The 10,400-nt window shown below is 29.6% G+C and overlaps 2 protein-coding genes and 2 pseudogenes across 4 annotated transcripts, besides 1 other annotated feature; 3 read left to right on the top strand and 1 right to left on the bottom strand.

The window, feature by feature from the left end:
* Positions 1-138: 138 nt before the first annotated feature.
* Positions 139-10,400: part of a mobile genetic element that runs on past the window's edge.
* Positions 265-1,040, top strand: TVAGG3_0461720 (uncharacterized protein; the record flags this gene model as incomplete). The annotated part of the gene is made up of 1 exon (XM_051235084.1): positions 265-1,040. A coding segment is annotated over one exon (776 nt), but the record flags the coding sequence as incomplete, so codon positions are not given.
* On the top strand, positions 3,136-4,209 carry TVAGG3_0461710 (annotated as a pseudogene). The gene has a single exon. A coding segment is annotated over exon 1 (1,074 nt).
* On the top strand, positions 4,368-4,938 carry TVAGG3_0461700 (annotated as a pseudogene). Its single transcript has one exon. A coding segment is annotated over exon 1 (571 nt).
* TVAGG3_0461690 (uncharacterized protein) lies at positions 8,082-10,397 on the bottom strand (the record flags this gene model as incomplete). The annotated part of the gene is made up of 1 exon (XM_051235083.1): positions 8,082-10,397. One exon carries the CDS (start codon positions 10,395-10,397, stop codon positions 8,082-8,084), a length of 2,316 nt encoding a protein of 771 aa, XP_051092907.1.

The raw sequence follows: 10,400 nt of genomic DNA, 5'->3' as shown, positions 1-10,400 counted from the left end.
TCACAGACTAAATGAAAAAAAAAAGACTTTATATAAAGATTTTGTTAAATTTCTTATTGAAAATTATTTGAAGCCTGAACATGTGATTCCAAAATATCACCGATGATATTTTAAAAAATAAAATAAATTATATTTTTTAAATAAAAAAATAATTTTTATCTGATAGAAATAATACCTACAAATGACGGTATATAAAAAATTGACTTCTTACGTAAAATTAAAACTAAGTTAAATTTATTTTTTTTATTTTTTATTATAAAATAAATGAGTATAACAACTAATTCATTGAAATCTTTAAAGTTCACTAATTCAGAATTAGAAAATATTTTAGAAAATTTTGGAGACGGTTCTTATCCAACATATATGCAGAATGTGAAAGAGTTTTCCAGATTGTTGAATGAATTTAAATATAACGGACCAATTACTAAAAAGGCTATAATGAGATATTTATATCCCAAAAAAGTTGAAAAACAGGAGAATATTCCTCTTTATGGTCCAGAGGACCTGGGCTCAGAGAGCCTTGAAACACCTCCTGAATATTTTGAAGAAAAAATTAAACAAGATGAATATTATAACGATGAGATTGAGAAATTGGAACAATTAAGAAATGAAATAGATGAAAGAATTAGTGAATTGAGAAATGCTGAGAATGAAGTAGAGGGTTTAATGAATATCCCAGCTTCAGAATCAGAAGTTCAAAAATCACATGAGGAAAGATATAAAAATTACTTTTTGGAATCTACTAAAAATTTATTAGATGGTGATATTGACGAAACACTTTCAGAAGAAGGCACAAAATTTATTCATAAACATAAGCTTCAGTTTATTGACGATGGAGATTATCCATGTATATTACTTTCACCTCCTCTTGATTCTGAAAAATTCAAAAAAGCATTGAAAAATGTAACATATGCAACAAATACGATTAAGAAAGAAGACCATGATATTTACACAAATTATTATTTAAATAAATGTACAGGTGTTGATAAAGTTTTTGATTTGTTAGATAAAATATCAAAAGAAACAATTGGTACATATAAAATTTTATGCGATTGTGGTTTCATTATTGAAGATACCAATAATGTTTCATATGAAAGAACAGCACCGAAGGAAGACGAAGTTGAAAGGTCTATACCATTCGTTATTAAGAACATAAAAGATATGAAAACTTATAAACATTATATTTATTCATTTATTTCAGAAAAAATGGAAGCAACCATAAAACATCATCTCATCATTTTATAGCTATTCATACATTCCTTTTCAAAGTTGTGAAATTAAATAAGACAGGAATTAGATTTAATGTATCAGGGTACGCATTCTTGAGTAAATTAAAATGTATTCGTCACGTCGCAGATGATAAAAATTTATGTGTTCTTAATTCATTTTATGGACTTTAGCCCTGGACTCTCTGAGTCTCGGACTTTAAAAAAAATAAACTTTATTTTTATTTATTTTTTAATTTTTATTCTTACATAAATGAACAAAAATGGAACAGCTAAAATGAATGATAATCAAATAAGAGCCGAAGGTAGAAGGTTATTTAAACGCTTCTATAACATTCCTGATGGTGTTAATCCTAAAACTCGTAGAAGTTATTTAAATGAAGCCATAGATGCATATGAAGGATTTGACATTTCATCAGAAAGTGAGAGGTTAGCAAGAATGTTAAACGTTAATATTGATTTTTATTATTGTGACCCTCAACCAGAAGACGTAGACATTAACAAGGTAGACTTTCCATTAGTGGAATCAATAATGATAGATCCAGAATTTGAAACAGTAAATATTTTATTAACACAGAGTCCATGTGGAAAACTTCACGCTGACAGAATTACAGACGTTGAAGCACTCACAGGATATAAAGTTTGCCCCTTTTGCAAAGAAGAAGTTTATTCTATCCGTGATGATCCAGAAAGGAAAAACCAAAGAAGATTTTTAAAACATTGTGAGAAATGTAAAGAAAATAATGGAAGATTAATTCAAGACGTTCAATTGCAAAACACACAACAACCATATGCACCACATATCACGAAACAGAAGATATATCAATGGCTATTAGCACATAATTTGCAGGAATATTATAAACCAACAAGATATTATATTACTTTTGACTTCGAAACATTAGAGACTAAAGAAGAACTTCAACTTTCTGAATGTGCAACTTTGAACGCTTACTTAAAACCATTTATGGTATCATCAACTGTCAAAATAAAGCCGCAAAGCGGCGAGGTCGTAGACCGTGATAAAACATTTACGAGGAATTTTTGCTTAACATCAAGTGATTCGTTCATCTCTGATTGGATTGAATTTTTATTTTCAACCTGTTCATTAGTTGCTAAATCAAATATTGAACAATATGAAGAATTAATGAATACATTAAATGAGAAACAAAAGGAAGCAATGAAAGAGCTTTTAGATGAAGAATTTAATAAAGTGAATATCATTGGTTTTAATTCGGGAAAGTTTGATTTAAATTTAATTCTTCGTGATTTAAATACTGCAAAATGGAAGATAAAATCAATGCTGGGTTCTTCTTCTCAATTTAAGCAAGTCATAGTAAAGAAAACAAACTGTCCATATGAATTAAGATTTATTGACATCAGAAATTATATAGCGGGTGGACATTAGACCAATTCACTCAAGATTTCGGAAACAATAAATCACGTGTTAAATCCTTTTTCCCTTATCAATTCATCACGTGGGAAAATTACGAAGAAGAATTATATAAAGTGGAACCATTCACTCAAGATTCATTTTATTCAGCATTAACCAAGAAACTATATCAGATAGATTATCAAATATATCTCAATGATGCTAAAAATTTTAAGAATAGATTAGAATATTTTATTCATTATTGCAATAAAGATGTTGAAATTATGATTGACCCAATGATAAAATTATTGAAGAAACATTTGTTTATAAAATTGATATGCTTCATAATCTTTCTTTATCATCGAATGCTTCAATGATTCGTTACGCTTTAGCATATAAAGACTTTAATCCTAATGAAAAATATCCTGAGGAAGAGATAGAATCAAGTTTTGAATTAACGAAAAAGTATTGGAAATATAAAATTGAATCATATAAGAAACAAGATGAAAAAGCAAAAGAGATACTAAAAATAATGTTTCAATGGATGATTTTCAATACTATCACGATTTAATCCTTTCATCTAAATGCAAAATGTGTGGTAAAGCGTTTACATATGTAAATAAACCAACATTGGATAGAATCGATAATGAAAAACCACATACCAAAGAAAATTGTCAGTTAATGTGTTGTTATTGCAATGTCGTAAAATCAAATAAAGATGAAGATGTTCAACGTTTAAGAATCAATTTAAGAAATTATGCATTAAAAAATAATTTACCAATGACTTTAGATTCAGTTGAAGCTTATCACATTCTCCGTAATGGAATTACTGGTGGTCTATCAAATGTTCAACATCGTGTTAATCTTAAAGGAATCACGCACATTAATAAACTTTCATATAATCCAGAAACTAAAACTGTATCAAATGAGGACACCACCAACATTATGACTCATTTCGTTGGTGTTGATTTTAATTCATTATATCCTTCATCATTTTCATCTAATCCTCATGATTTCATTCAATATACTGACCATAAAATGTATATGCCGGGAAGATTGAATGGTGTTATCATTTGTGATACAGCAACAAAGAAAGCAAAAGCACTGGGAATTATTAGAAAGAAAAATACTTTATTCGTGGCTGAAGTAAAGGGTCACATTGATGAAAAATACATTAATGATTACATAAACTTTTTACCGATAATAAGAAACTTAGATATTATCACAGATGAAAAAACAATTGGCAGTTTTATGTATAATTACATGAAATCAAACAATCTACCAGTTGACCAGAAACAGAGAAATTAACTCAGTTAGCATCAACACACAACCAATATCAACCATTTTCTTCTTATTATCTTTGGTATCTAATAGACAGATTTCATTTTATCATCGATGATATTCAATCAATTTTAACATTTACGAAAAACACTTGTTTTAATGAATTTGCGAACGAATTTATGAACGAAAGACAAAAGGCTGAATTAGAAGGAAATAAAGGAAAAAGTTTATTTTGCAAGATTTCACTTAATGGATCATATGGTTACGATGCAATGAATACACAAAATTACGCAAAGACTAAAATAATGAATGCACAGAAGGCACGCGTTGCATGTATGTCAAATAAGTTTAAAAACATAAGAGAAATAGGAGAGGATACATATCAAGTGATGCTCAAAGATAGATTTTATAGATGTGATACATGTTTACAAGAGGCATTCTTCACTTTAGATAATGCTAAATACTGGTATTTGGTTTTCATTTATGATTTTATGTATAAATGCATGAATGTTAATCGTTTTCATTTCATTGAAGGTGATACTGATTCATCTTATTGGGCAATCGCTGGCGACCCAAATCTTCCTAACACTCAAGCATTTCAAGCAATTGTTACTGATAAACAATTTTATGATAAAAACATTTACAAATTCGCACCTTTTGATTTCTTTTGTTTTGATGAGAAATTTAAACCTAAATTAAAGAATAAAGCTGAAGAAAAAGCACATGAGAAGAAGTTATTGGGTTTAGCAATTGAGAAACAAGGTGATAACATGGTTGCTTTATGCCCCAAGTGTTATACATCATTCAACGGTTCAATTGATGGAAGTGATTTTAAAAAGATTGCACAAAAAATGAAAGGGTTAGTTTACGACAAAATAAACAATTAACACCTAAAAATTATTTGGATATAATAAATGATAAAGTTATTTTGATGGTCAGAATATTAATTTACAACTTAAAAACGGGGAAATGACTCGCTTAACAATCGGTAAGACTGCATTAACAGGAGCACACACTAAGGCTGTATGTTGTGAAAATGGATGTTGTATGCCATTTATTTAATACAATTTAAAATTTTATTTTTAATAAAATGCCACAGAAGAGACAAAAGGAACTGTTAATGATGGTTTTGATTCTTGATCAAAGAGGTGAGCACCCTTAAACATTTATTTTATTTTTATATAAATGAATAACGCAGATTTAAAAATTTTAATTGATGATTTAGTATTTAATCAAAATTTTCTTGATTATTATGATTTAAAAGCATATCTCCAAAAATATGATAACAATATAACGGGTGATGATATGGAATATTATTATCCATATTATAAAAATGAAATTTTGAAATATCATGATAAAATAATTTCTAAAATTAAAGACAAAATTAAAAATAATGAATATGCAAAGGGAAAAACTAAATCGCAACTTAAACAATTGAAAGATTTCAAAAATAAAGTATTAACAGAAGAAGATATTGATGAATTATATAAATTATATAATCCTGAGCCGCAAAAAACAAAGGTGCAAAACGCCCAGGTCCTTCAGACCATAAATGAAGCACAAGCTTTAATTTATGATTCATTAGTTAAACCACATTCAGCCCGACTTTTAAATGAAGATCAACTTTTGGAATTCATCCTTCAACATAAACTCGAAGCGGGAAAGTATATCAAACCTTTATATACAGCATATTTAAAACAAATGAATAGAATACATCCAGAATTAATGAAGGGGGAATGAATTCCAAAATCAAAGCAGATAAAATTAAACACTTACAACACCAAAACCTCCAACAGTAGTACCCTCCTCCTTCAGTTAATCTTTCATCATTCACTTTATTATATCCATTTCAAACATTAAAGAAGCAAAAAGATTTTAAAAAGGATTTCAAGATATTAAATAAACCAATTGACCCAAAAATTCAACCGTTAAAGGAAAAATTTAGTCGCCCTTCATTTGCACCATATCCATATTCATACGAAATCGATCATTTAGAATATTCAAAAGGAAACGTTACTTATTTATTTGCCATTAACATTAACACTAGATATTTATATTGCATTCCAGTGAAAGGGAAAACAGAACAGGAAACAAGAAGAGCTATTCAATACTTACTAGATCATGAAAGAGTAGATAATATCAGGGGTGATGGTGATAAAGGATTTCAGGCAGCTATGACTCATTATTTCCCACAAATTAATTTTTACTTTTCATCCTCTCCATATACGTTTCATAATAAAATAGTTGATGCGGTAATGAGAACTCTTAGAGATGCGTTAGGGGTTAACGGTCAGATATACTGGGATGGAAATCATGACTCCATCATACAACAGTTAGTATATTATTATAATAATACATGGCATAGAACAATAAACATGAAACCGGTGGAAATGAAAAATGATATTTCAAAAGAATGGGAATATATTAGAAAGCAAATGGAAAGGTTGAATGATGTTAAACGTGAACAAATTAATTCGGGGCTCATGAATTTTAAACAAGGGATAAAGTTTTGATTCATCTCGATTATGGAAAAACTGATAAATCAATGACAAAAAGAAGACGAAGATTTGACACAATAGCTGAATTTGTTAGATATATTAACGGTAATGTATTAGTTGAAGTTGACAATAAATTAATAGAAATTCCGATTTATTTTATTACTCCATTATATTTAAATAATATTTAATTTTTTTATTTCGTAAGAAATGAGTGACAACAAAGCAGTCAAGAGTCCAGACGATGAATATAAAAAGAAACTAAACAAAATTAAATCAAAAATATGCTATTACAAAAAGAAGCCGCAATGGTGGGGTTGAAAATAAAGAAATAATCGAAAAATTAGAAACTTACCGTTCAATCCTTAAACTGAGTGAAGCAAAAATAAAAGAATTTAATAGAATAAATAAATTGATTGGAAGAGATGAATTTAATAAAGATGAATTTTTAAACTCAATCCAAATTTAATTTTTATTCCTCTTCGACAACGTCTCTCTTTCCATCATTACTGCATAACCACATTTTCTCACTTTTAGTGGTTTGTTATTTTTAGCATGTTCTCGCATCATTTTTATCATTTCCTCCCTTGTTATGATTCGTGGTAAATTTTGAGCTTGTGGGGTATCCATTTATGATAAAAATAAAAATTTGTTATCACTTATTTTATCGTTAATGGTTTCGGGTTATTCAATAATTATTTATTTTTGAATAACTGATGAGGTCACCGGGTCACCAGGTGGTCACCAGGTAATTTAACTTCTATGAAAAAATGAGACAACATGACATTTTGACAACAGTCATGAAAGGAGGAAGGCACTTATTATTTATTTTTGAATAACTGATGAGGTCACCGGGTCACCAGGTGGTCACCAGGTAATTTAACTTCTATGAAAAAATGAGACAACATGACATTTTGACAACAGTCATGAAAGGAGGAAGGCACTTATTATTTATTTTTGAATAACTGATGAGGTCACCGGGTCACCAGGTGGTCACCAGGTAATTTAACTTCTATGAAAAAATGAGACAACATGACATTTTGACAACAGTCATGAAAGGAGGAAGGCACTTATTATTTTATTTTTGAATAACTGATGGTCACCGGGTCACCAGGTGGTCACCAGGTAATTTAACTTCTATGAAAAAATGAGACAACATGACATTTTGACAACAGTCATGAAAGGAGGAAGGCACTTATTATTTATTTTTGAATAACTGATGAGGTCACCGGGTCACCAGGTGGTCACCAGGTAATTTAACTTCTATGAAAAAATGAGACAACATGACATTTTGACAACAGTCATGAAAGAGGAAGGCACTTATTATTTATTTTTGAATAACTGATGAGGTCACCGGGTCACCAGGTGGTCACCAGGTAATTTAACTTCTATGAAAAAATGAGACAACATGACATTTTGACAACAGTCATGAAAGGAGGAAGGCACTTATTATTTATTTTTGAATAACTGATGAGGTCACCGGGTCACCAGGTAATTTAACTTCTATGAAAAAATGAGACAACATGACATTTTGACAACAGTCATGAAAGGAGGAAGGCACTTATTATTTATTTTTGAATAACTGATGAGGTCACCGGGTCACCAGGTGGTCACCAGGTAATTTAACTTCTATGAAAAAATGAGACAACATGACATTTTGACAACATAGTGGGATTAATGAGGAAGGCAAAAATAAATTCAAATCATACTTTATAAAGCTTCATTTACAGGTATTTCATCGTCACTAAATGAATCCTCATTATCGTTTGGTTCAACCTGTTTATATAATCCTTTCATTTCTTCTTTCAAAACATAATACCATGTCTGTTTACCATCTATTTTTCTTTGTTTCCTTTCACATTTATCCTTAATACTCATTTGGAAATTCTTGTCTTTCATGTCTGATGGTTTGCAGAATAGAGCATTTTTACACGTCATACCTGCACACAATTCATCATAATGTGTATTTATCCATACATCTAAAGGATTTGATGATAATTCAATTAAATCTTGTTTGGCTTCAGTCATCGGTATGATTCGTACATTAAATGATGAAATGTCATATTGCATAAAATACGTCAGTAAATTATCATAAAATTCCTTTGTGCATGAATCCATTAAATTCTTGAAGTAATCAAATTGACCCTTAAATTTACCATTAACTCTTAAAACTACATATCTTCGGTCTCCAACTTCAATTTTGACAGGGTAAACGTTATTAGTTACGAAAATGAAGTTTGCAACATTCTGAGCTGTTCTTCTGGGTTGATTCTTTTCATTAATTCTTATCTCATTATCCGTTATAATTGATTTCAAAGCGTTGAAGTTTGCGAGTCTGTCTTCACCTACATTCTTGAGTTCATTAAGTACAAGAAACATTTTATTCTCAACTACTGAATTGAAATTACCCGTTAGCTCACTTATTTCGGTAATGTTTTTGCATGAATAACCGGCGAGAAGTTCAGAAATAATATCTGTAAATCTGTTTTTACCTGTTCCCTGAAGTCCTTTCAAAATAATTGCTGTTTCATTCTTGATTCCAGGATGTTGAATCATTGATGCAATCCAGCCGAGAAGGTATTTATACACTTCATCGTTATTATCACAAATGGCTTCTTTAATGAAATTCATAAACATTTCAATTTTTGAGTAATCTGGTTTTTCGAGAATGTTGTATTTATAACCTTGAAACGTTGAGAAAACATCCGGGGAATCAGATTTAAAGCAAACACCCTTAACGGTTAATGAGGATAATTGATTTAGTAGTACATCCCATGCTGTTATTGTTTTACCTTCTTCTTTAAATAATTTAATCATTTTAAGTGACTCTTTCATGTTTGATTGAAGAACGAATGATATTTGATTCATTTTATTGTGGATATTGTAATCTTTTTGAATGAAGTATTTATTTCCACAATCTACAAAACGGATTACACGTGATAAATCCTCAATTACTTCAGAACTGTTTTTATATTGATGATTTTCAGCCTTGCGTCTAATATCTGTTATCAAAAACGAGTCATCAAGTTTGATATCAAATGTTATTTTTGGCTTACGTAATAAAGGCAAAACATATTCATCATAATATTCCTTTTGATATAGTTTTAGAATCTTCACCAAAACAAATGGAGAAGTCATTAAATGTGCATATCTACTACGTGCTTTTTCAAAATTACTTTTTGCATTTTCTGTTAAACTGCAGAAGTTATAAACGTTATCGTATGCTTCATTAATCAAATGATTAGGTAACGAATTAATTGCTTGAAACAGTGTGAATAATGTTATTTCTTTTTCTAAATTCATGTTTCCACCGTCATTATGTACTTCAAAATCACACATGCCATCAACTATGCTTTGAGCTAGTTTATCGTCAATGTTTACATCTTTGTTTTCATTCATGATAGTCTTTATTTCTTCATTCTTTTGTTCAACTCTTACCTTAATATTCAAATCATTTAATATATCATTCACTGTTCTGGTTAATGTTGAATTGTAACTTCCACGAATGAATGAGTATGTATTGATTGGTTCTGTTGCATTCTTGCGAACTCTTGAATCAGCCATAACCACTAAAGAACGCTTTGAATCATCCATAGAAGTCATGATATCAATATCGTAATCATTGCAGGAATAACATTTAATCATTCTGTTCGAAACTGCATAGAAGAAATTAGTGTTGCAATAAATGTGAAGACCTCCTGAAGCGGTTTTAACGATAACATCTTTATCCGAAAGTTTTGATAAAATGTCTTTTCTAACTGTTTCTTTAAGTTCATCATTGTATGATTTATTGATATCAACATCTATAATCGTTAAATTCGAAATTTTATTTACTAATAAAGCTGTACCAGTTTTCCTTCCTCTTCCTCCATCATGTTTGAGGTAGTTATGTAAATCAATCTTGTTTTCACCAATTCTTTCGTTGAGGGTTTTAGTTTCTGCCACAACTAATTCCTCAGCTAATGAATCAATAACTTGTTCATCAGAAATGATAAAGTTGCTGTTGCTGTTGTTTGTTGCTGTCATTTA

The sequence above is a fragment of the Trichomonas vaginalis genome, chromosome II, assembly GCF_026262505.1.
Source record: "Trichomonas vaginalis G3 chromosome II, whole genome shotgun sequence".
Lineage (NCBI taxonomy): Eukaryota > Parabasalia > Trichomonadida > Trichomonadidae > Trichomonas > Trichomonas vaginalis.
The sequence above is the reverse complement of the archived record's forward strand: the minus strand, read 5'-3'. Positions and strand labels throughout refer to the sequence as shown.